The sequence below is a fragment of the Pleurodeles waltl genome, chromosome 5, assembly GCF_031143425.1.
Source record: "Pleurodeles waltl isolate 20211129_DDA chromosome 5, aPleWal1.hap1.20221129, whole genome shotgun sequence".
Taxonomy (NCBI): domain Eukaryota; kingdom Metazoa; phylum Chordata; class Amphibia; order Caudata; family Salamandridae; genus Pleurodeles; species Pleurodeles waltl.
This window is the reverse complement of record NC_090444.1, coordinates 1,669,667,506-1,669,692,665: the sequence shown is the minus strand read 5'-3', so window position 1 is coordinate 1,669,692,665 and position 25,160 is coordinate 1,669,667,506. Positions and strand designations below refer to the sequence as shown.

Sequence of the window (25,160 nt, the reverse complement as noted above, 5' to 3'; positions counted from 1 at the left end):
CCTCAGTGGTTATGCTCTCTCTTTGCTTTCCAAATTGTCACTAACAGGCTAGTGACCAATTTCACCAATTCACATTGGCATACTGGAACACCCTTATAATTCCCTAGTATATGGTACTGAGGTACCCAGGGTATTGGGGTTCCAGGAGACCCCTATGGGCTGCAGCATTTCTTTTGCCACCCATAGGGAGCTCTGACAATTCTTACACAGGCCTGCCAGTGCAGCCTGAGTGAAAAATCGTCCACGTTATTTCACAGCCATTTACCACTGCACTTAAGTAACTTATAAGTCACCTATATGTCTAAACCTTTACCTGGTAAAGGTTGGGTGCTAAATTACTTAGTGTGTGGGCACCCTGGCACTAGACAAGGTGCCCCCACATTGTTCAGGGCAAATTCCCCGGACTTTGTGAGTGCGGGGACACCATTACACGTGTGCACTATACATATGTCACTACATATGTATAGCGTCACAATGGTAACTCCGAACATGGCCATGTAACATGTCTAAGATCATGGAATTGTCTCCCCAATGCCATTCTGGCATTGGGGAGACAATTCCATGATCCCCCGAGTCTCTAGCACAGACCCGGGTACTGCCAAACTACCTTTCCCGGGGTTTCACTGCAGCTGCTGCTGCTGCGAACCCCTCAGACAGGTTTCTGCCCTCCTGGGGTCCAGCCAGGCTTGGCCCAGGAAGGCAGAACAAAGGACTTCCTCAGAGAGAGGGTGTTACACCCTCTCCCTTTGGAAAAAGGTGTCAGGGCTGGGGAGGAGTAGCCTCCCCCAGCCTCTGGAAATGCTTTGATGGGCACAGATGGTGCCCATCTCTGCATAAGCCTGTCTACACCAGTTCAGGGATCCCCCAGCCCTGCTCTGGCGTGAAACTGGACAAAAGAAAGGGGAGTGACCACTCCCCTGACCTGCACCTCCCCTGTGCCCTGAGCTCCTCCAGTGTGCTCCAGACCTCTGCCATCTTGGAAACAGAGGTGCTGCTGGCACACTGGACTGCTCTGAGTGGCCAGGGCCAGCAGGTGACGTCAGAGACTCCTTCTGATAGGCTCTTACCTGTGTTGCTAGCCTATCCTCCTTCCTAAGTAGCCAAACCTCCTTTTCTGGCTATTTAGGGTCTCTGCTTTGGGGAATTCTGTAGATAACGAATGCAAGAGCTCATCAGAGTTCCTCTGCATCTCTCTCTACACCTTCTGCCAAGGAATCGACCGCTGACTGCTCTAGACGCCTGAAAAACCGCAACAAAGTAGCAAAGACGACTACTGCAACCTTGTATCGCTGATCCTGTGGCCTTCTCAACTGTTTTCCTGGTGGTGCATGCTGTGGGGGTAGTCTGCCTCCTCTCTGCACTAGAAGCTCCGAAGAAATCTCCTGTGGGACGATGGAATCCTCCCCCTGCAACCGCAGGCACTAAAAGACTGCATCACCGGTCCTCTGGGTCCCCTCTCAGCACGAAGAGCGTGATCCCTGGAACTCAGCAACTCTGTCCAAGTAACTCCCACAGTCCAGTGACTCTTCAGTCCAAGTTTGGTGGAGGTAAGTCCTTGCCTCCCCACGCTAGACTGCATTGCTGGGTACCGCGTGATTTGCAGCTGCTCCGGCTCCTGTGCACTCTTCCAGGATTTCCTTTGTGCACAGCCAAGCCTGGGTCCCCGACACTCTAACCTGCAGTGCACGACCTCCTGAGTTGTCCTCCGGCGTCGTGGGACCTTCTTTTGTGACTTCGGGTGAGCTCCGGTTCACTCTTTTCGTAGTGCCTGTTCCGGCACTTCTGCGGGTGCTGCTTGCTTCTGAGTGAGCTCCTTGTCTTGCTGGACGCCCCCTCTGTCTCCTCACGCAATTGGTGACATCCTGGTCCCTCCTGGGCCACAGCAGCATCCAAAAACCCTAACCGCGATCCTTGCAGCTAGCAAGGCTTGTTTGCGGTTTTTGTGCACGGAAACACCTCTGCAAGCTTCTTCACGACGTGGGACATCCATCCTCTAAAGGGGAAGTTCCTAGTCCTCTTCGTTCTTGCAGAATCCACAGCTTCTACCATCCAGTGGCAGCTTCTTTGCACCCACAGCTGGCATTTCCTGGGCATCTGCCCACTCCCGACTTGAGTGTGACTCTTGGACTTGGTCCCCTTGTTCCACAGGTACTCTCGTCTGGAAATCCATTGTTGTTGCATTGCTGGTGTTGGTCTTCCTTGCAGAATTCCCCTATCACGACTTCTGTGCTCTCTGGGGAACGTAGGTGTACTTTGCACCAACTTTTCAGGGTCTTGGGGTGGGCTGTTTTTCTAACCCTCACTGTTTTCTTACAGTCCCAGCGACCCTCTACAAGCCCACATAGGTTTGGGGTCCATTCGTGGTTCGCATTCCACTTTTAGAGTATATGGTTTGTGTTGCCCCTATACCTATGTGCTCTCATTGCAATCTATTGTGACTGTACATTGCTTGCATTGCTTTCTATTGCTAATACTGCATAATTTTGGTATTGTGTACATATATCTTGTGTATATTTGCTATCCTCATACTGAGGGTACTCACTGAGATACTTTTGGCATATTGTCATAAAAATAAAGTACCTTTATTTTTAGTATATCTGTGTATTGTGTTTTCTTATGATATTGTGCATATGACACCAGTGGTATAGTAGGAGCTTTACACGTCTCCTAGTTCAGCCTAAGCTGCTCTGCTAAGCTACCTTTTTCTATCAGCCTAAGCTGCTAGACACCTCTTCTACACCAATAAGGGATAACTGGACCTGGTGCAGAGTGTAAGTACCCCTTGGTACCACTACAAACCAGGCCAGCCTCCTACAGTGTGAATGAACAACACTGAGGCAAAGGTGATGGGGTTGACATCTCATGAAAGAAAAAAGCAATCCCGTTGCCTGGGAAGAGACCCAGTTTCCAGATAATACATGAGGAGTTTCAAAATCAGAGAAGGCCAAAGAACAGGGCAACCATGCAACAGAAGCTGGACAGGAAAGCCCTCTGACAGAAAAAAACTACTATATTCATGGTGTAGTTCATAAATAAATATACGTAATGTTTAAAAACGTTACTTGTCGCGTTGGTGGACCCCATAATGAATTTAGGGTCTAATTCAGAGCTGAGCGGTAACAGAAAATTGAGATTTTCCTAGCCTTGGTGTCAGAAAGGCTAGATTTTATTAAAGACAAGGAGGCAAGTATTATGCTATTCTTTTCATGCTTTATTTTAAACAGCAGCCAAGAAACTACAAATCCCAGAATTCCTGGGAAAAAAATACAAAACTGCGTCACAATGGGATCCACCAATCACACGACGATCCCCATAATAACTATCTTGACTGAGAGCAACAAGCCCTCTTTTCTTGCGAAAGTCAGTCAATAGAACGATGCGAGAAAAACAGCAATAAACCATAAAGAGTCAAAAATGCTGAAAGGACGTCTATACAGAAGGCCTTGAGGAAAGGATAACCCTGTGTAGATCCTGTTGGTTGAAGAGAAGGTCAAGAAGGAGTTGAAGGAAGCTGATCAGACCGCAGCGCTGTTATTGGTTGCGGTGGAGGCAACTAGAATAAAAGAACAGGGAGGGTTAGAAGAGGCGGGATAATACTCGCCTCCTTGTCTTTAATAAAATCTAGCCTTTCTGACACCAAGGCTAGGAAAATCTCAATTTTATTACAAGACAGAAGGCTCATATTATGCTTGTTCAAAGCAATGACACAACATTCTGCAGAGTATGATCAACCGGTTTACAATAGAACGTTCTAAACGTATTGACGTTAGACCAATCTGCAGATCTAAGGATATCCTGTAAACTAGCCCCAGCAAAAAAGGCCTTAGAAGCTGCAGCTCCTCTAACGGAATGTGCACCATAAATGTCAATAGGGATACCAGCCAAATCCATCAGCCACTTAAGCCAACGGGCTAAAGTGGGAGATGAGACAGGTTTGTGGGGCTTTTGATAGGAAATCAGTAACTGTGAAGAAGAGGCTGTCCTGAGATCTGCAGTTCGTGAAACGTACATTTTCAAGCAATTAGCCACACACAACTTAGGTTGGGAGGGAAAAAAGGGGTAAAGCACAAATTGGTCTTAGTACGTCTAGCCACATTAAAACACACACCGAAGGCAGAGAAATGAAAGGAGGAAACATCCAGAGCTTTAACATCAGAAACTCGTTTGATAGAGACCAAACAGAGGAGCATAGTGATTTTAGCAGACAGATATTTTAACGAGAGGTCCGAATTATCAGGCCAAGAAAGGAGAAGACGGAGGACGGAGTTCACATCCCACACAGAATTATATTTGGGGGTTTGGAAAAACGTATTCCTTTTAATAGGCGGCAAATTAAGGGGTGCTCTCCCACTGGTCTACCATCCACCCTGACATGTTCTGAAGATATTGCTGATCTATAGGTATTAACGGTACGGTACGCTTTGCCCTGAGAGGTTAAGGAAGCTAGAAAATTTACAACTAAGGTAACGCTAGCTGAAACGGGATCGGAATCCCTGTCCATACACCAGCTGCACCATACTGACCAAGCCCCTCTATAGACCTTTGAGGTACCCGGCGCCCAAGATTGTTGGATGAATTGGACAGCCTGCTGTGAAATTCCTGGGGTTCTCCAGGAAGCCCCGAAACTCTCCACGCTATGAGAAATAGAGAACCTTGTAATATGAGGTTGTGAGGATGTCCCTGGGGATTCAAAAGAAGGTCTGGGAAAGGGGAGATCAGGACTGGAAGATCTGACGAGAGTTCTAATAGGGTCGGAAACCAGGGTTGAGACTGCCAGAATGGGGTGATTAGAACTAGGGAAGAGCCCTGACGGCGTACGTGTGCTAGGACTCGGGCAATAAAGAGAAAGGGGGGGAAGGCGTACAGAAGGGAAGGAGGCCACGGCTGGAGAAAAGCATCGGAAGCCAAGGCTAAGGGATCTGGTCTCCAGCTGAAGAATTCGGGAAGATGGGAGTTGAGTCTTGAGGCAAAGAGGTCTATGGACATTATACCGAAGATAGAAGAAAGACGCTTAAATATAGAAGGGTGAAGACGCCAATCGCTTGAGTCGTGGGAGTGCCTCGAGAACCAATCGGCCACAACATTGAGATTGCCTGGTAGGTATTCCGCTCTGACCGAAATATTTTTGTGAAGGCAAAACTCCCAAAGACTCTTGGCCAAAAGAGCTAAAGGTTTGGATCGTGTCCCGCCCAGGCGGTTTATATAAGTTACTGCAGATAGATTGTCCATTCTGAGAAGAATGGAACATTTTACTCTGTCTTTGGTAAAGGACTGGATGGCAAAGGAACCTGCAAGCATCTCTAAACAGTTTATGTGCATTGACGACTCCTGAACGGACCATGGTCCGCCAGTCGAGTGTGGACCACATCTTGCGCTCCATCCTGTCAGACTTGCATCTGATTCTAAGACAAGATCTGGGGCGGCAGAGAAAATCGTTCTCCCGTTCCAGGTGTCTAAATGACTCATCCACCATGTGAGTTCTTCCCTGGAGTCCGCGTCGAGAACAACCTGATCCGAATATGACAGTCTCTGTTGAAGGTGGCGGATCTTGAGCCTCTGAAGGGCTCTGTAGTGAAGAGGGCCCGGAAATATGGCCTGGATGGAAGAGGAAAGGAGGCCTACTAGACGAGCCAGTGCCCGGAGGGAAGTATAAGGGAGAGACAAGGCATGACAAATTTCTTTCTTTATCAAAGAAACTTTGTCCTGAGGAAGTTGGAGAATCGACTCGGCTGTGTTGACGAGGAAGCCAAGGAACTCGAGAGTTTGGGAAGGAACAAGAGATGACTTTTGGAAGTTTATAAGGAACCCCAACTGAGAAAGGAGGTCCTGACAAATTTTTAGATGGGATGTCAGGGAAGACTTGTCTTGGGCCATAAGTAGGAAGTCGTCGAGATAGACGATAAGGCGTATTCCTTGAGCCCTGAGAAAGGCCACCACGGGTTTGAGTATCTTGGTGAAGCACCAAGGGGCAGAAGAAAGGCTGAAGGGAAGATTTTTGAAACGAAAGAAAGAATGTTCCCACCGGAACTGAAGAAATTTTCTGAATGAAGGATGCACCGGTACTGAAAGGTAGGCGTCCTGGAGATCTATGCGAACTAACCAGTCTTTGTGAAGAAGGATATCCCTGAGATGGAGAATAGTTTCCATCTTGAAGTGGTGATACACTACGAAGTTGTTAAACTCCTTTAAGTTTATGACCGGACGATGTTTTTTGTTTTTCTTTTGAACCAGAAAGATATTGCTGAGAAACCCTGAAGGGTCGATGACCACTTCTTCGATAGCTTGCTTTGACAGTAAACCTTGTATCTCATCTTGAATGAGGCGAGATTGATCGTGAGAAAACCGAAGAGGATGAGGAAGGAAGGGTTGAGAAGGGGTCTGATAAAGTTCTATGCAATAGCCTTGGACGGTCTGGATTATCCAAGGGTCGGAAGTTATTGACAGCCAAACGTTTAAACACAAAGCTAGTCTGCCTCCTACTGGAGGAAGGCCAGAACTGAAAGTTCTTACCTGCAAGTTGTTCTCCTTTGGCTCTGTAACCCCTGTTGCGGCCGCCGCGGAATCTGCGGGGGTAGAATTGGGGTTTGTATCCTTGATACACCTCGAGCTGGTTGGACTGGGTGTAGAAGCCTCTGTTGAGGGATTGACCTCTTGATGAGAAACGGCTCCTTCCTTTGTCGGCCCTTCCAAAAACCCGATTGGAAAAAATTCTCTTCATTGAATAATGGGCTTTGTCCAGGGAATTAAAAGTAGAGACGTACTTGCCCATCCCCTTCATGAAAGAGTCTCCAAAAAGTAGACCATCAGCATTAAGGCCTTCCTCCTTAGAAGCAAATGTGCTGAGTTTTGGATCAATCCTGAGGAGGAGGCTTTTGCGACGTTCCTGGGAAATGTAGGAGTTGGCGTTGCCCAACATACAAATAGCCTGTTGAGCCAAGTTGGAGAGGGTATCGGGATCCACTTGCGAGCCTTCCATCTTGGCTTCCTCAGCAAGATCGAAAATCCTGGTGAGGGGACCCACCAAGTCTAGGAGTCTATCTTGACAATTTGACCAGGCCCGGTCAACTCCTTTCTTGGGATCTTTACCAAATTTCGTGAAGAAAAGGAGCATATTTAGATCAATGGCAGGGGTATCTGTAACTTAAAAGGGGAGGGAGGGTCTGGGACATTCAGATTTCAATTTATTTCTGGATGATTTATCCAGGGGGTGTCGGAGATAAAAGGAGACATAATCCGAAACGTGATCGGAGGGGAACCATTCCGAAGAATTGGGATGATGTATAGAAGTAGGGTCAAACAAAGGTTTGCCGACCGGATCAACCAGGTCGTCGGGCACTAAGTGAGGGGAGTACTCATAAGGAGAAATTTTTCGCCTTTTCTCCGGAGGCCCATCAAAATAATCATCATCTAGATTGTCTTGTAAGACATCATCATCCCCATCACTATCCGTGTCCCGTAAATGAAGGATATTAAGGGAGGAGGAGGGGAGACCCGAAGATTTCGCCTCTCGGGTTGGAGGCCCAAATTTATGAGAAACGCCTTTTGAACTGTCCTTGGAGTAGGACACACATTTCTTGCCTCTCAAAAGAGGGTTCGCTTTGGGTGCGTGAAGCAGTTTCGAGATAGAGGCTTCCAGATTTTTTTAAACGTCCAACATAGACACTGAGACAGCGTGTTGGACTGAATCCTTAATAAAGGATTTCAAATTGTCCTTTATGGACTGGGTTTGGTCGTCCTCTGACATAGTGGGGAAACAAGAATATCTAAAATTAATAAAAAGGGAGAAGAACAGGAAAAATCCTGTTTAAACCAAAGGAAAATAGTTGGGAAAGGGTTAACTGACTTAGGGAGGCTGGCCGGGGTTGAGGGTGTGTGCCACTAACCTTAAGGGAAAAAACACGCTTGAAATACAGCAAAGCGTGTGAAGCCACAGGAGGAATTGTATTGAAAGTCAGTGAATTAAGCCGGGCAGTCAAGCGTGTAAAGCTGAACACGTTGAGGAGTTGTTTGCCAAACGCTCGTAAAAATAAAACGAGCGTGAAGGAGCTGAACACACGCTGAGCACACGCTGAAGCCGCCGCGTGTGGGAAAGAATTTCAAGAATGCCGTTAGTTGAGGCGCGGCTGTCAGAACGTTGATAGAACGTTCTGACAGTCGGCCTGCCAGCGCGGAATGCGCAATGGAGCGCGCGAGCGCGTTAGAAATGAAAATAAATTTCGGAGGACAGTCTATCTAAGACAAGAAAAACCCCACAAGAACAGTGACAGAATAAAAAGTTATGAACATATGAAACACCATATAACTACATTATAAAGTCATAGACAAAACATATAAAAACGTGAGCAGTGTACTTATCTTGACTGCGAGCAGCAAGAAAAGAGGGCTTGTTGCTCTCAGTCAAGATAGTTATTATGGGGATCGTCGTGTGATTGGTGGATCCCATTGTGACGCAGTTTTGTAGTTTTTTCCCAGGGATTCTGGGATTTGTAGTTTCTTGGCTGCTGTTTAAAATAAAGCATGAAAAGAATAGCATAATATGAGCCTCCTGTCTTGTAATAAAATCCTCCAGTTTATGGAGAATGTGTGAAATCTGGAGGAGAATTCAGAGGCAATGTTTAATTTATCTCAGGGGTAATGTGGAGGAGGAAATTGTGTCAACAGATTCTCGTTGGATTTAGTGCGGCCTCCAGAAATCAGACGATTTTCTGTTGCCCCTTCCCTCCACTCTAAACCAGGCCCTATGCACGCTGGGAGCACGCATGACTTTGCGACTAAGGCCCATTGAGCGCAAATATACTCTGAAACGCATTCGCTCTCAGGTTGACAGGCGTCCCAATTTTGTGGTCTAAAGCTGGTGCTTTATGCCAGTTTTCGACTCCAGGTAACACGGTAATACATATTGGAATAACGTGCAAATGCAGGGTTTGGTTTCCGTTTTAGACCAACAAATGAAATGAACAAGCTAGCTGTGCCTTTCGTGAAGCTGGGTGGCATATTTTAAGTTATTAGGAAAGTGACTGCAGGGAAGAGCCCTACCTGCCACACATAATGCAGTCACGTAACCAATGCAGGCTGACGTGCAGTCATTTCAAAGGGGGCCTTTTTAATTTGAGGCCATGTTTGATTAGAATGGGAGCCACCGTGGGTTTTGATAGGAATACAGCTCTGGGTGCAGCTGCATTGGATAGACCTGGTTCGAGGAACCTCATATAGCTGCATGTGAATATGTTAATGAATATGGCAAATCCACTTGGTACTATTTTCTGTATCCTTCATAGAGAATGTAGCAAATGAACCTTGCTTTGGTCCATATCACAGACATATTTTTGCACCAGAGCAAAAATGGAGGAGTCGGATTATAGATACGTTGTTAAATATATAAAATCCTTGTATTACTTATATGTCATTTTACATGTGCAATGAAACATTTAACGAAGGAATCTTGGTGCACAGATAACCGAAAATGGAGCAAAGTAAATTGTGCTATTTTGTTACTTGTGCGTTGAATAAGGAAAACTTTACCTCAAACATAGTTGGATCTTTAACACTGGAAAAGAAGAAACGTTTTATTTTTCAGATCCTGATTTACAAAGGATAAACGTTTGATACAGGTTGCTCCATGATTTGGCAGTGGCAAAAGTGTGGTTAAGTCAACAAGATGGTTCCTCTTTTGTGTATTACACAAGCAACAAGTATAGTGCAAACAAATGTTCCCTTTTGTCGCACTGATGCATACGTTGATTTTTTTTTTTCACTTCAAGTTTAAGGCCCCACTGTCATATTCGAGCAAATCACAAGTTGTGCTGGCAGCGCGTGAGAACCGCGGTGTTCGCTCGTGCCAGGCGGATAAAGGCAGATGTGGACAGGGTAAAACTGTATGTTGCAGTAAAAGGCGCGTTGGAGCGCTGAGGGCCAAAAGGGAATACTGTTCTGACTGCAAAGCAAATCTGTTTACTCCCTAATTTTTAGTTTTAGCAATTAGGAAACGTTCGGTGGAAAGGGGACTCATAACTTATAATCACCCAGTAGGAATGATGACTCAGCACAGTGAAAGGCGCAGACCAGGCTGCCCGATTTTAGTACAAAAAAAAGGGTGTTATTTCATGAACCAAAGAAACACAGGCGGAGGGTTTCCTGTGGTTGGAGCAAGCACATAAACAACATAAAAAAATACCCTTGCACGAACTTAATTTACTAGAGAAAAAGTGACAGGAAAAGTAATGGAAAGTGCCAGCACGAGCGTGACGCAGAAGTGTAGCCTATGTCTGAATGTAAACAAGGAGCCCCTTGCTGAAGGCACTGCCAGGGAAAAGCCTCTGAGGAAGCGGAGAGTGAACTCCGCCCTTCACCCTGCTGCCCCCTAGTGGCGGATACTCATAGCGGCGTCCTGCCTGCTTTCTCTTACACTCCTGGTGGAGTACGTTCACACAACACAGCCTATGGCGACATTTTCGATTGAATTTACATTGTGCTTATTAAATGTTGTTCTGTGTGTAACGTTTCTTGATAAATTGAGTCGTGCACAATAGTTTCAGTTTCTAGCTACCTTCCACCATGCACTGTCTTTTGCAACAGGATAAGGTTTTACGTGAAGGCCCCAGTTTTGTTTTGGCCGGCTTTAGCAGATTCGACCTAATGTTCCAGCTGTTTAAAGGCACCGAATTCTTCGTTTACCAGAATCCCAATAAAAGTTAGCATTGCACAGAGTGAAGTGGGAATGTTGGAAACAAAATGGCTGACTACTAATGAAGCAGCTTGTGGTGGCCTAAAGAAGTGACTACAAGACGACTTAGTTTGTGATTGGGCGGGTCTGGTAGGGTGAGCTGTTTTGTGACCTCTCTACACCCAAAGTATGGCCGACCTCTACTGAATGGTAAAGGAGGGGCACATAGGGGTGGTCCCCCACTGAAGAAGCTGAGGGTGGTGATGAAGCAGTGAAAACGGAGCCAATGTAAAGTCAGCGTGTTGACAAAGGGTTGCTCGCCTTGGGTGAGCTCTTTTGTAACCCATCCACACCTAAATTAGTGATACCTTCAAGTGAAATGGTGAAGGTGGGCACAGAGTGGGTGACCACTGCTGAAGCAGCCGAGAGTGTCGCCAAGAGGTGGCTTCTGGGTGACCTCCTTGGAAGCAGTAAATTATTGAACTTTGCTGAACTCTGGAGACTTACAAAAAAGCGGATGTAACAAGTTCTTGACAACAGGATGAAGCTACATGTCAATAATCCCATAAAGACGCCTCTACGAAAGCAGTAGGAAGTCTTCTTGGAAACAGAGGTAAGAGTGCGTGCTTGGTATGGTAGCTGCCTGTGTACGGTTAGGACAATGTACAGCAGATTTAGAAAAATACATGTTGGCAGTGGCTGCCCAACCATACCACGGTGTGTGATTCTACGTGGGTGAATTGTGCTGGCAAATATTGCTTGCATCTATAGTAAGAGTATGGTATGAGTATTGCATGTGGGGAATGACTAGTAGTGTGTATTTGTATACAGACATTGTTTGGGCAAGGGGTAATTGTGTGTGTTTGGCATATGGGTGGTTTCAGACAGTAACTAGGGACTTATTTTTTTGTTGGGCATGCGTTGCTTGTGTATTAAGAATATATTTCATTCTTGCAGTCAGACTTTGCTAGGTAGGAGCTTAAAGCGTAAAGCTTAAAACACTGGTCCAACTCATTTATCACCAGGATTCAATGAGTCTGTGAGAAAAGTCACATATTGTTGCATGCCTTCAGAAGAATCACTGTCTGGTGCTACTGCCTCATAAGCAGGTGGCATTTTTTTCCTGTCAGACTGCCTCAATCTCTCCACATGTGTCGGTCGCACCCATGTTTAAGTTGGCCGAGAGCAAGGTATGCATGGACTTGACCCGTGCTTGTCTCTGACCTCAGCTTACCTTTTACTGTAAAAGGTAGCGGGGTTTGAGGCTGGTCTCTACCACAGTCAGGGTCTTCGGTAAGGGTCTGCTACCTGCAGCCACAGGTCTCCACCACCATGTCCTCATACTGTTTGTACACCACATTGTTGCCAGAGTCTATGTACAGGATGCTGATAGGACTGAGTTTCGAGGGCACGCAACAGCTGGGTGGTGTGGACTCCGGGTCCATGGAGTTCATCAGGGTCTGTATGATGGCATGGTTGGTGGGCTCTAGGTGGGACCTCAGGGGGAAGTCGCAGACCCCCTCACAGTGGTGCGCCTCGTAATCCAGGGGCGCGATTATCCAGTCGTCCCAGCCTAGCTCCTTGAAGTTGACATGCAGGGGCTTCCTACTGCACCGAGTCCTAGCCCTCTTGCCCTGTCCTTTCCCTCCTCCCCCAGACCGAGTGGTAAGGGTTGTCCTCCTCCTGCGGCGGTGCTTTATTGGTGATTCCTGGCCCCTGAAGACAGGCTTTGAGGCCTTGTTGCTTCCCATATGTCTGAGTTTATCCCGGATTTCCTTGAAGAGGTTTTCTTTTTTCCTGGAGTGCGAGGAGGCCACCAGAAGAGCCTCCTGGTGTGGGGGTCTTTCCTGTCGTCCGAAGCCCCACAGTGTTGGTGACAGGGCTTGCTCAGGTGAACCCCCCATCATTCTGAGTATAAGGCACACAGTTGCCCCAGGCCCACGCTCCCTCACAGCCCCCCATACATCAAACACCTCCCACTGTTCGAGCGTGGAGTCCAAGGGGTCCGCAGCCCTGGAGTCCAGCAGATGTGGCTCCTCACGGGCACCAGGGCAGGTGTAAAGCAGTAAGCGCAGTGGGCTGCCTTCTAGAGACGCCCATGAATCCAGGCCGGCAGGGCTTTTCCACAAGACCCTTAGCTCAGCAGCCACCACTTGATCCATCTCTGGCAAGCTGGAGATGTCAAACAGGTACCTCTGTTCCAAAGAAGCCTCTGGGGTTGGGTCATCTAGAAGAGATAAAGGAAAGGCAGGTGAGGATAATGAGGACCATAGTTTTGCCAACATGCAAGGGGGCTTAATGCAGAAAGATGGAGGCCTGCATTTAAATAAGGGATACTATGGAAGGGAAAACAAAGATCGAAATAGTGACATTTTTGGCTATGTGAGAGGTAGACTCCTTCCATGCAGGAATAGAAAGTTTCGAAATATTGACATTTTTGGCTCAGCAAGAGGGCAGTTAAGTAAAAAAGGTTCAACAATATTGTTCTTCTTGGCTCAAGAAGAGGGAAACAGGAAACCCAGAGGCCGATTAAAAAAGCTGAAAAATATAGACATTTTTGGCTAAACAAGCAGAGCCTCCTCCCGCGTAGGCAATGTGTGCTGTAATGCAGTAGTTTGTGTATAATCCTGCTTGCAGTGGAAACTGTTGCTTAACATCAATTTAAGAGGGTGGTTTTCCTTTGTCTTCCTTTTCTACGGATGTGGATGAGAAAACACACAGCTGCTTCATAGTTAATAAAAAGCACAGCATATGTTCTGGAGGAGAGGGTGTTCTGGGAGACAATCATGCCCGGGGGTGATGAATCACCCTCAAACAAACAACCAGGTGAAAGGACGAACATTGTTGAACAATAAAACCAATTTCTGCTAACTTCGGTGGAAGGCTTTCTAGGGACACATAGAGACTAGGTCACATTACCTATCACCACAGCCCTGCCACAAAAGTGTCCCCTCTAGTTAAAATAATCAAGATGACAGCCGACGTATGCCACTGACGGCTGGCACTGAAGACGGTATTGTAAGACACGGCAAGTTGCTGCTGGAAACCATGTGTGGAATGGCAACCAAGTTTCAACACAAAGCTTCCCCATTCAAATAAAAGTGTACTTATAGATAGACAGGCAGACAGATTTATTTTCTGTAGTTCAGATAAACATTTTTCAGATTGGTGCATGTAAAAGCAAGTAGGAAAGAGGCTCCGGCATTGAGAAACACTTGAATATGAATATAATTGTCTGTTTTAACTGCGCAAAATTCAGTTGTATGAGAACTGATATTTTACAGCTCCTTGTGACATATGGAAATCAGTTCCTTAAACTACAGACTTCATCGTCATAACTACAGTTCCCAAACCTGTTTGGCATGAAAGACCAAATTATGTGGAGCAATTATCCAAATGATGCTGAACCAAATTAAGTGGCTAGGTTACCTGAATTATGTGGCAAATATTTAATTATGAGGTACACTTTCTGGCAGCATTACTTTCATCCATTTGAACTCGAAATAATATTGTGAAATTTACAAATTTTGAAATAAATATGGTAAATCCATAACAATTTAGTATACACTGGAACCACAGAATTACATAAATCCACTGGTCCTCATCACTGCCCATTGTTTTATCAAGAATATACTCATGAAAACTAACCATGTAATATGGTCCAATATTGCTACAGAGGGTATATGATGACACTATAAACCAGAAGGCTGAAGGCAGAGTGGATTGTAAAGGGCAGCAGAACTCCAAAACACGCAAACAGGACCATACAACAAATGGGATGAGTTGTCTCGTTCTCATGTTAAAGATTTGGGGTAGCTAGCTTCAAACTCCTATTTCTCTTCAAAGTAGAGCTAACAATGGGTACTGACCTGAATTAAAAATGTAGGTTGTGTTTAACCGCTATACATCCTCTATCTCTAAAGCATCTGTACATTACCACTGTTGGTCTAGTGAAAGGCCACGACGCCGGGATAACATTGTACAGACGTAGTGAACGCGCTGTGTAGATTTGAGTGAATAATATATGGCACACTCAGTAGTTCTCCTCGGGTTTACACACACACACTTCTAGACCATGTGTCATGTGAAGCAGTACAAACTATGCGGTGTATTCCCAAACATGTTTGTTTTTGGCGCCAGTGAGAAGGCCTCGGTGTGCCGCTGCGCACACTTCGCGGCATGCGGGCGCGGTGCTAGGGCACCGTGTGGGAAGGTCTACCCCTCGCCCCTGCCCTCTGGGCGCCTCCTTGCCTCCGCCGTCGAACAGCCGAGGGCCGCGGAGAAAAGCGCAAGCGAGGTTCGCTTACTTTCCCATCTGGCCCCTGACTCTGAAACCCAAAACGACCAACTCGCTACAAGTTCGCAACACGCATCGCCTGTTACAGCTGCAGGTGATATATTTAGTTCGCGGCGGGCGGGGCCGCATTCTGCAGAGCGGGGCTGGGAGATAAGGAGCCCCCTTTGAAGACATCATATGGTTCCAGTTTTGGAGCTGGACGGAGTTCAGAAGCCCTTCTCGGGCCGTCCCGGCTCTGCCACCACACACTACCTGCGCGGCCGGCGGCACGGGGATGTGAGGGGTGGGAGCCTACCCAGCTCTGCCAGGACAGGCTGGTGGCACGGGGCGGGTGACCATGCGTCCGAGTTCCCTCCCTCCCAACGCCCCCCCCCCCCCCCCCCCCCGTGTCCGAGCTGTTATAGGCAAATTTGGCTCGTGTTTTGGAACGAGTAGGTGGACGCATGTTTTTGTCTGTTACACAGCAGGGCTAGTTAGCAGCTTTATAAGAAAGCAATGCAATTAAAATGTATTTTACGGAATTTAAAAAATGCATTTTTAAATTTTTCTTAGGGCCTCTTCTGTGATTCTAGGTTGATGAGGAAAATCATTCTGTGCCGCTCCGTTGGTATCAAATTATAGGCCTTCTTTTATTTTGGCGAAATGACTCGGTTTTGGAGATTGAAATTCTGGCCCCCTAGGTGGAGACCCACCATCTCACCCTTGCGGCCTCCATTGCTACCTACCACACACTACTTGCACGGGCCGCGGCAGGGAGAGGTGGTCTGCCTCTGCCACCCCACATCCGCTCCCTGCGCGGGAAGGGCTCCCCGCATTGTGCTGAACTTTGTGCCAGTGCGAAGACACCACACCACACGGCCGGCAGAGCCACGCACACTATTACTGACCCTGTGTGTGGTGTCCAACCCACGCAGCGCCCACCACACTTCACCTGCTCCGTGGCCCCCCTAGCCCCCCCCCGCCCCTCCCTCTCAGAGCAGCGGTGCGCCCCACCGTGCCCAGTCCTCTACCAGCCCGCGTCGGGTGAAGGTCGCGTTTACTCTCACCGATATTACACGTGTTATCCTTGGCCTTCATCGACCGCAGCATTCGTTTGGCGGTTTTCACGTTGGCATGCCCATGTAATATTTTTGGCAGCGCTCCGGTTAATGATCTTGCCGCCTCTTCTGTCATATTTTGACACCTGTCTATGTGAACTTTTTAATATTTTGGCCTTCCGCTTTAGAAACGCTGTAGACGCGCCGTATAATGCTGTGGTTTATAACATGTTGGATTTCCCGCTATGTACTATTTTATTTTTCCCTCCGTCACTTTTTGTCTTTGCCCTATGTAATATTCTATCATATATGGCATTTCCCTTGTGTAATTATTTTACACTTCGTGTCTTTTTATATTTTGTGTGAAAAAGGAGCATCGTAAATTTTTTACCCTAACCACTGTATTTTATTTGAACCTCCGGGTCTCATATTTTGACAATCTCCTGCGTCTTACATTCGAATTTCCCCGCATAATACCTTACCGTCCACCTGTATATTATTGCCCATCTCCATATGAACTTTTATAATTTTCCTGTGCATTATAGGCTTTCAGATTCGCTACCCCCCTAATCTAATTCTTCTCACTCAGTACTTCTAATTGGCTAGAATGTTTTTAACCTCCTCCACGTAACATATTGCCAAATGTGTATGATACATTGGCGTCTCTATATTTAGTATCCGTACATCCTGCTCGGTAACATGTTGACATACGTTCTGTAATAAAATTGCCGCTCCTGCGTAATGCGATGACAACGGTGGACCCGCCGACATTTCGCGCTGTAATGCTGCGCAAAGAAGCACGGGTGCACTTCCAGTTGGCAAGTGCTGTAAAAAAAAGTTGTAAAATACGCAGGGGGGTGTGGGTCTCCGCTCCAATATCGAGCGTGCATTGAAATGAGGGGGTCGCTTTTTGTAAACATTGCCATGTATTTGAGACTGCCTCGCATGGGCCGTTCAGAGGCACACTGAGTAAACACGAAACCGCTGCGTGAGGTTTGCTGCCGGCGGGGGCACCGCTGCCCGGGGGGGGCTTGGCAAAGAGCAGTGCCGGGTCCTTGGGGTGCGCAACAAACAACCACCGCATGCTGCCGGTGATCGCCAGCCACCACACACCGGCGCGGGTGGGGCCATCTGGGAAAGAGGCACTCTGGGCGCAAAACGGATCGGAGCTCCTGGGGGTCGTGACACTTCTGATGTCAAAGATGTCTTTTCACAAAATAGCTGCCCTTTCTGGGTAACTGAATACACGCCGTGGTGCCAGAGCTCCGACTAGGGTAAAAATGACTCCGACTTTTGTTAAGGACCTGCGGAGGCAGAGGGCTTGACAGACACCCGCTGCCCACTGCACTGCCAGACGGACGGGTGTCGGGTCTCTGAAGAGAGCCCTCTGGGGGGCTGAGAAGGGCGAGCCCAGGCTTTCAGTGTCTGCGGCAGCGCCCTCCTGCCCAGGGCTGGATGTCCTGAGAGCCCACCCGTGTGCGATCACATTCGAAGCCGTCCACACCGCCGCCGGGGGGTGTGGTATGGGGGTGTGTGGTGATGTGGGAGCCGGGCTCTACCCCTCTGCCACTCTCTGCGCATCCAGGGGCGGGCTCCGTTGCCGAGTGTACATGTGACCCACTGACCCCTCTCTGAGGAGGATTAAACATTCCACAATAAGACACACAGCAGGCACCGGGGTTGCCTCTTAGGAGGTATGGGGGGGGGAGGGGGGTGGAAGGGGGTGGCGGGTGAGGGTGGCGTTCGCGTCTGCTCGGAAGATGTATATGCATTCCCGTTTCCTCCAAGAAAATGCAAAATCGCTTTATAATTATATTTTCCGTTAACGTTTTAAAAAAAAACTAAAATGGTACAAAACGTGACTAAAGCCTATCTAGGTTACAAGTGGGTGCCTTGCGCAAGTGACGCAGTCAGCTGTAAAAGACGTGCTACTCTGCATGCAGGTGTCTGCTGCACTAGCCTACCACTGTGTGCCAACAGATGCCTTCTCCTTGAAAGCTACTCTGTGCATGTAGGTGTCTGCTGCGCTAGCACTGTGTGCATGCAGGTGTCTGCTGCGCTAGCACTGTGTGCATGCAGGTGTCTGCTGCAGTACCACTGTGTGCATGCAGGTGTCTGCTGCGTTACCACTGTGTGCATGCAGTGTCTGCTGCGCTAGCACTGTGTGCATGCAGGTGTCTGCTGCGCTACCACTGTGTGCATGCAGGTGTCTGCTGCAGTACCACTGTGTGCATGCAGGTGTCTGCTGCGCTAGCACTGTGTGCATGCAGGTGTCTGCTGCGCTACCACTGTGTGCATGCAGGTGTCTGCTGCAGTACCACTGTGTGCATGCAGGTGTCTGCTGCACTACCACTGTGTGCATGCAGTGTCTGCTGCGCTACCACTGTGTGCATGCAGGTGTCTGCTGCGCTACCACTGTGTGCATGCAGGTGTCTGCTGCAGTACCACTGTGTGCATTCAGGTGTCTGCTGCGCTAGCACTGTGTGCATGCAGGTGTCTGCTGCGCTAGCACTGTGTGCATGCAGGTGTCTGCTGCAGTACCACTGAGTGCATGCAGGTGTCTGCTGCGCTACCACTGTGTGCATGCAGGTGTCTGCTGCAGTACCACTGTGTGCATGCAGGTGTCTGCTGCAGTACCACTGTGTGCATGCAGGTGACTCTTTCATTAGTATGTCACTTTGTGTAGCCACCACGACATGTCACAGTCACCTCTCGCCCCCATCTTCGCACACTTGTGCCGGCAGGTGCCTGCCCCCTTAACCTTCCACCGTGCAGGCAGGTGAGTCCAACACTATCCCGCTTCTGTACGCAGACAGGTGCCTCCGACCCCACCATGCACCAAGTGCGGTCAGCCATCTAACACGCAGAGCCCATGTGCAACCAGCAGACGCCTCCCCTCAGGTCTGCAGTGAGTGCACCGGAGCCAACTCTCCTCATCGCCAACATAGGAAATAGGTGTCTGCTCTCCTCTCCCCACGCACGCCCCTTGATGCGCGAACCTTGGACAGACTCTCCCGCTGCTGCAAGGGGGAGCCAATTCTTACAGCCGGGCCCCGTAGCACCAGTGCGCACCACACACTGCGCTATGCAAACATATGCCTGCTCTCATAGCGCCCTGACATTTAAGGAGCAGTCACGTACCTGGTCCTGAAATGCCGGGCCCTAGGCATGCGCTGTCAGGTGCCTGCATGTCTGCGCCCCACACCTGTAAACGCAGGAGCCCTCTCCTGCCCTGTGCCAGCTGACGCCCACTACCCCGTCAGGGGATTGCAGCGCAGTTTAGTGCTTGATACGTTAACGCCACTCGGTGAGCAGGCACCTGTCACTCTGGATGCACTTCCGCGTGCAGGCAGGTAGTTGCTCCCCTAAAGTGTGCCACTCCTGTGCCAACAGGTGCCTGCGCTCCATTGTCCCACTCCTGTGCCAACAGGTGCCTGCTCTCCATTGCCCCCAGTCCTGTGCCCACAGGTACTTGCTCTCCGTTACCCCACTCCTGTGCCAACAGGTGCCTGCGCTCCATTGTCCCACTCCTGTGCCAACAGGTGCCTGCTCTCCATTGCCCCCAGTCCTGTGCCCACAGGTACTTGCTCTCCGTTACCCCACTCCTGTGCCAACAGGTTCCTGCTCTCCGTGGCCCTCACTCCTGGGCACACGGGTATCTGCTCTCCATTGCCCCCATTCCTGTGCCAACAGATGCCTCCTTTCGTTTCCCCCACTCCTATGCAAACAGGTGCCTGCTCTCCATTGCCCCATCTCCCGTGCCAACAGGTACCAGCTCTCCGTCGCCCTCACTCCTGTGCCAACAGGTGCCTGCTCTCCATTGCCCCCAGTCCTGTGCCAACAGGTGCCTGCTCTCCATTGTCCCACTCCTGTGCCAACAGGTGCCTGCTCTCCATTGCCCCCAGTCCTGTGCCAACAGGTGCCTGCTCTCCATTGTCCCACTCCTGTGCCAACAGGTGCCTGCTCTCCATTGTCCCACTCCTGTGCCAACAGGTGCCTGCTCTCCATTGCCCCCAGTCCTGTGCCAACAGGTTCCTGCTCTCCGTTGCCCTCACTCCTGGGCACACGGGTATCTGCTCTCCATTGCCCCCAGTCCTGTGCCAACAGATGCCTCCTTTCGTTTCCCCCACTCCTATGCAAACAGGTGCCTGCTCTCCAGTGCCCCATCTCCCGTGCCAACAGGTACCAGCTCTCCGTCGCCCTCACTCCTGTGCCAACAGGTACCTGCTCTCCATTGCCCCCACACCCGAGCAGTCATGCGCTTGCTCCCTCAGCCCGACTCACCTGTGCCCTGGTCCACGAAGCTGGTGACGGTGTTGGCCCTGCTCCTGAGCCGGGCCGAGCTGTGGTTGTGCGCCTCCCCCGCGGACAGGCTCCTGTAGAGGGACAGCATGTACTCGTGGGGCACCACCGCGCCCCTCCGCGGCGGGGCCCTGCGCTCCTCGGAGCCCCTGCCGGGCGCTGCCAGCACCGCCGCCGCCGCCTGGGGGCTCTCGCTGCCCCAGAGGCAGGCGCCCAGCACTCCCAGGCACAGCGCGGCCGCCCTCCTCAGGTCCATTGTCTCCGCAGGGCTCTCTGCCGGGGAATGAGCGCAGGCGAGGGGCTCTGGTGGCTTTGGGAACTCCCCCGCTGAAGCCGACCCGCAGCGCCCCCTGGCGGCGATGGAGAGTAGGCGCTAGCCGGAGCGGGCAGACGAAGCACCTTCGGCGGCAGACACCTCAACAATGAGGGCAGCGGGGCTGGGAGACGGCCTGAGCCCATGGCCTCAGCGCTTACAACATGCTGTGCGAGCCAGGCAGAGGGAGGGAGCGGGCAGGGCTAATTAATAACATCTTCAAATGATGCTGGAACATGACACAGACTTTTCAGGAAGGAGGGTAATGCGGTAGAGCTAGACCAAACACGTGCCAAAAAAGCACTTTTTACGTAGGTACTCCAAGCAGACACCGGCCCCGCTCTCCAAGCGTTTAATTTCACATCCATAATTTTTATTAGTGCTCCGAGCGCGCATTAATATCCCAGTCAATGCACATTTAATGATGCGTTTGTTAAATACGGTTCTACTCAGCTCTCTACAAACGCGGCCTTCCCCGGCTCCTGCCCCACTGAAATTATTACCACCGTCTCTGGTGGGGTGCAGGGGCGCGAGGCGAGGTGCAGATGGGAACTTGGAGAAGGGGGTTCAAGGTACCCATTTCCTGTGTCACTCGGGGTAACCAGCCCCGACTGCATGGTCCCAGACTCCGAACTATTCCAATTATTTTGATGGAATGTCAACGTAACATCCCGGCCCCGACAACAACGTGTGAATCGGGCAGCGGCGCCGTAGGGGGCGCAGCTCCTGTCGTGTCTCTTTTTGTCAATGTTTTACCAGGAGCAGAGGTTTTGTTAGAGTGATTTATAAACGGAGGAAGCCACGGTGATTGATGGCAACCGATAGTTTTAAAATCTTTATTCTGTACGAGGGGCTAGGCGTTTCCACCTTGCATCACTTATACCTCTGAATGTGGCAATACGACCACTCTCAAATGTGTGTTGTACTTTCCCATTTTGCGTATGATGACGCAGCGCTCTTTCAGGTTTCGTTGTTCTTTGATAAATATGACAACGACGTGCTTATTCGACTTCCTTCTCCACTTTATTGTTTATAGCCAGACTCATATTTGAGTTCCTTTTGTCTTTATCGTATAAAGACATTCGGCGTTTATAAAGTCCTCTTTCACTCTCTAGTATTCGTATCTGTGTTCTCTATGACGTCAACGACCCTACTATTAGTCTTATTACTTTATGTGGAGATCTAGCCTACTTCAACTTTCACTGTTCCCAACTGTAATGCTCATGAAAACATAGTCCTATTTCACGTTCTGTTCTTTTCCTATGGTTGTATGCCCTGGCCTGGTCCTCTTTCAGCTGCTGATATGTTTAACTTTATTGTCTTTGACGTTATAGACCTCAATCGCCTTCTGTTACATTATTGCATATGACAACATAGTGTTGTTTAACTTCTAGCCTTCTTACACTTTTTGTTCTATATTGTCACAGGTCTGTATCAACGTCTTTTAAATTATTGCGTATGATAAACTGGTATTATTACAACTTCTAGTATTCTTAGCCTTACTGTCTATGTCGTCATCGCACTCGCTCACTTCTGTTTTAATTTTATTGTAGTTCTATTCAGATACCATTCGTATTATCTTCTGTAAACGAAGACCAAGTCACTTTTACAATTTACATTATCCACTGCTTATAAATTACTACGTAGTGAAGAAGCCTAGCGCAAATCCGAAGTTCCTTATCAAAATCCAATTAAAAAAAAAACATTTACATATTCTGGGCGACACACTCCTGACCTCACTAACTGCGTCACAAAAAATGTTGCTTCTCTGTGGGAAAAAAAAATGCGGTGGACAAAAAAATCAAAGTTTGGTCAAAGTAAAAACAGATTCTGTCGTTAATCTGCGGACGATGCCGTCAGGGAGCTCGTTAATGCACTTACTGGTGTCAGCATCTGATGTGAATAAAACACACCCCGGGTTTGGAGACAATAAACTCACCGCTGAGCCCTCGGGGGGCTCCTGGAAGCGCCTCCCCGCAGGTGTGGGCTGCGCACCGAGCCCTCCACCCAGACAATAAGTGGGCAGGCCTCGCCCGGGTGTTAATGTTTTTCCTCAGCTGAGGGGTTTTCCTTGGTACGTTTCAGATGTTTCCTTGGATCCAGACTGCAATAACACACGGCAGTGTTTGGAAGGACTCTGCCCCGTACCATGTCTTCAGGAAGAAAAGCAAAGAGCGAGAAAAAAAAGCAGCGCTGTGATTTATTGGAAGGAATGCGGCGCCGCGGCCAAAACAAACAGACGTTAAACCCGTGTGTATATGATGTAAAAACATTTCCCCCCTCGGAGAACCTCGCAGGGGCAGGTGCTCCGTCATTCCGCCGACAGCACGTTATACTGTCAGATTCGCCGAATACCGCCTCTTTACTCCGCGCTGAATATATACCGCGGGGAGCCCCCGACCTACAGCTCAAAAAACTGTCATTTGTGACGACGTAGCGCCAAGCTAACATGCGCATTTGTGAGCGGGGTAGCTGGTGCCTCCCGTCCGAAATGCTCACACCCTCTAGTGCGCAAAAGTTTGTCAAGTCCAGAAATAAATACTGTTTTTATACTAATATAACCGTATTTGACAGGTTATTCGGAGCTCCAAATGCTCACTGGAGCAAACTTCCAGTAGACCAGCCACAAATGGTATCTCTGCATTCATTTGTGCTATGTGGAAATTTCGACAGTGCCATATATATGTCTAGTAATATGTGGGAGCAGAACTACTTAAATAAATATATACGTTGAGACACCATCGGTCACCTACTACCAGTTCGAATTTTCAACTGGAATGTTCTCCACAGAAAGTCCGTAGCATCCTACAGCCCACATTATGATAACTGGGAACAGCACAAAACCATCTCTAACTGGTCACTTTGAACAGCCACCGAGGAGGGCGAGACACGGGGAGATAACCAGAGATTCCAAGGATCAAGGACTAATTATTTTATTAATCATTTTTAACGCCCAGTGCGGAGATTAGCGAGACTTTAGATTCTATATTTCAGTCCTAAATGGTTTGCAGTAACGCTCGGCTTGAACAAGTGGCCTTTGTGGAGATGAATAGAGCTGCCCAGGATCACACAGTGTCTAACAGTGAGCAAAATGGGATTTTAACTCGGGGTTATTGATTTCCAATGAACGATCCGGCCACTGGACCATCCACGATATGTGAAACTATATATGTCACAGAGGGAGCCACGTATTCCTAATTAGTAACGTGCACGCCTTGTAAATGGGCTCCATTATGCCTCGAATAACGCGCCTACGATCTAAGTTCAAAGGGTCGCACCAGAACCTCAAGCCCGGTTGGGCATTTCATAATTTATCCCTTGTGGCTTTAATCGAGGCATCTGAAGGCTTTAACTGAAAATACACTGCTTTTTACATACTGTGGCGTCCCAGCAATCTCATGCGGAGGGACTGACACATTTTAAAGATTCAGTTAGACAGTATGCACCTCAGGCAGGCCTCCTGGCTGAATGAGTTCAAGCAGTACCTCAAGACCTGGCTCTTGGACTGACCAGCTCCCCTTCGGCAGCGCCTGGAGACCCCATGGGTGATAAGCAGCGCTATACAAATTGCTGATTGATTGATGTTACGCGTATTAGGAAAGTGCCGCAGATGCCACATACGCCACTTCTTGGCGCTAGGACACACCCCACACGCTAGCCTACTCCTCCTGACAGAATGAAAGCTGTAGGCGCTGTGCCTGCTAACCGGTTTGTTTCTGCACCAGTCTGCGCTGCCTGGCAAGGCCACCGGGGCATTCTGCGGGGCTGCCCCCTGGGGGGCTTCAGACTCAGCAGCCCAGACTGGCGTTGCTCCTTCAGAGACCCGCCCGGGCCCTGCCTGGGGTTTAGTACTGGGGGGGGGGGGGGGGGGGGGGCGGTGGGCGGGGGCTCGGTTCTTCTCTTCCTCCACCCCATAGTTCCCCCTCCTTCCCACCGCACATCGCCTTACCTCCCTTACCCCATCTTTCCCACCCCTCCCTTCCGATGCCCTTGCCTGACAGCGCCCTTCCCCCGACTCCCCTCTCCCATCCCTCCCCCACCTCAGCTTCCCTCTTCCCCCTTCACCTTCCCTTTCACTTTTCCTTCTTCCCCTTCCCTTCCCCCACATTCCCTTCCCTCCTCCCCTTCTCTTCCCTCCTCTCCTTTCCCTCAGTTCCCTTACCACTTCCCCTCTTCTCCTTCAACTCTTTTCCCTCCCTTCTTTCCTTTCCGTTTCCATTTAACTCCTCTTCCCATCCCCTTTCTTTACCCCTCCTTTTCTTCCCCCTCCCCTCTCTCTCCTCTCCTCTCCCCCTCTTCCTTTTCCTTCCCTCTTCTCCACTCCTTTCCTCTCCTTCCCTTTCATCCCAACTTCCCACTTCTTCTTTCCCTCCTTTTCCCATTCCCTCCCTTCACTTTCCCCTTCCCATTCCCTTTCTCTCCTCTTCCCTTATTCCCTCCTTTTCTTCCCTTCTCTCTCCTAACCTTCCCCCCACCCTTCCCATCACAAAGGGCCACTTCATTCACACACACACACACACACACACACACACACACACACACACTTTA

At 49.2% G+C, this 25,160-nt stretch overlaps 2 protein-coding genes across 2 annotated transcripts; both read right to left on the bottom strand.

Annotated features, from left to right (window-relative positions):
* Positions 1-3,215: 3,215 nt before the first annotated feature.
* Positions 3,216-7,845, bottom strand: LOC138296663 (uncharacterized). The gene is made up of 2 exons (XM_069236002.1): positions 6,511-7,845; positions 3,216-3,553 (listed from the first exon to the last, which is right to left on the bottom strand). The coding sequence occupies exons 1-2, from the start codon at positions 7,109-7,111 to the stop codon at positions 3,516-3,518; spliced, it is 639 nt and encodes a 212-aa protein (XP_069092103.1). The 5' UTR covers positions 7,112-7,845; the 3' UTR covers positions 3,216-3,515.
* A 668-nt stretch (positions 7,846-8,513) lies between these two features.
* GDF7 (growth differentiation factor 7) lies at positions 8,514-20,670 on the bottom strand. The gene is made up of 2 exons (XM_069236001.1): positions 20,282-20,670; positions 8,514-12,890 (listed from the first exon to the last, which is right to left on the bottom strand). The coding sequence occupies exons 1-2, from the start codon at positions 20,553-20,555 to the stop codon at positions 11,968-11,970; spliced, it is 1,197 nt and encodes a 398-aa protein (XP_069092102.1). The 5' UTR covers positions 20,556-20,670; the 3' UTR covers positions 8,514-11,967.
* Positions 20,671-25,160: the final 4,490 nt, after the last annotated feature.